Source organism: Adiantum capillus-veneris, chromosome 3, assembly GCF_014529385.1.
Source record: "Adiantum capillus-veneris isolate H3 chromosome 3, ASM1452938v2, whole genome shotgun sequence".
In the NCBI taxonomy this organism is placed as follows: domain Eukaryota; kingdom Viridiplantae; phylum Streptophyta; class Polypodiopsida; order Polypodiales; family Pteridaceae; genus Adiantum; species Adiantum capillus-veneris.
The window spans coordinates 173,487,536-173,488,371 of NC_140933.1; the positions used below are offsets into that span (position 1 = coordinate 173,487,536).

Sequence of the window (836 nt, forward strand, 5' to 3'; positions counted from 1 at the left end):
GTAGATAGCCTAGACATGACTTTGTAAAAATACTTTTGCTTATTTTCCTTGGAAATATATGCAGATTTTACAAGATCTGGTTGGAGTTACTCTCCCCCCAAAATCACCTTTTCAATTTTCAAATATTAAAAGTTTTCCTCTCTTGTCCCCTCTTTGTCTTCTCTCTCTTCTTGTTTCTCCCCCTCCAAAAGTTTCCCAAGCTCTGTTTCTCTCCCCTCAGCTGGCTGAAAAGTGCAGATCTGCAATCTTTATCCCCACTCTTTCTAAAATTCCCTGACATCTCTCTCTCCTCCTCTTCTCATGCTAGGGCATCTTTTTGTAAAGTAGCCTACCACACATCATTCTACCTCTATAACATCTCCTTCTAGATTTGCAACCTCTTCCTCCATAGCTACAACAGCTCCTTCTAAACCTGCAACCTCTTCCTCCATAGCTACAACATCTCCTTGTAAACTTGCAAAGTCTTTCTCCATAGCTACAACATCTCCCTTTAGATCTGCAACCTCTTTTTCCATAGCTCCAACGTTTCGTTCGAGATCTGCAACCTCTTTCTCCATAGCTCCAACAACTTCTCTTCTAGATCTGCAACCTCTTTCTCCAAAGCTCCAACATCTCATTCTAGATCTGCAACTTCTATCTCCATAGCTCCATCTTCTAGGTTCCCAATCCACTTTTGCTCTCTTCCCAAGCTTGTATCTCTCTTTCGAGTTCCATAATCTCTTTTTTGACGTGCAACATCAACTTTCCTACTCTAGATCCCTATCTCTTTTGAAAATCCTTTTCACAATTGATGCTACAAGTGTAGATGCTCAAAGTTGTCAAAATGAGATTTTATG

The 836-nt window shown here is 40.4% G+C and overlaps 1 protein-coding gene across 1 annotated transcript; it reads right to left on the minus strand.

Annotated features, from left to right (window-relative positions):
- Positions 1–338: 338 nt before the first annotated feature.
- On the minus strand, positions 339–617 carry LOC147462207 (uncharacterized). The gene has a single exon (XM_086502952.1). It carries the CDS (start codon positions 615–617, stop codon positions 339–341), a length of 279 nt encoding a protein of 92 aa, XP_086359078.1.
- Positions 618–836: the final 219 nt, after the last annotated feature.

Coding starts and splice junctions, on each gene's coding strand:
- LOC147462207 (XM_086502952.1), bottom strand. CDS start 617: ATGAGATGTTGGAGCTTTGGAGAAAGAGGTTGCAGATCTAGAAGAGAA.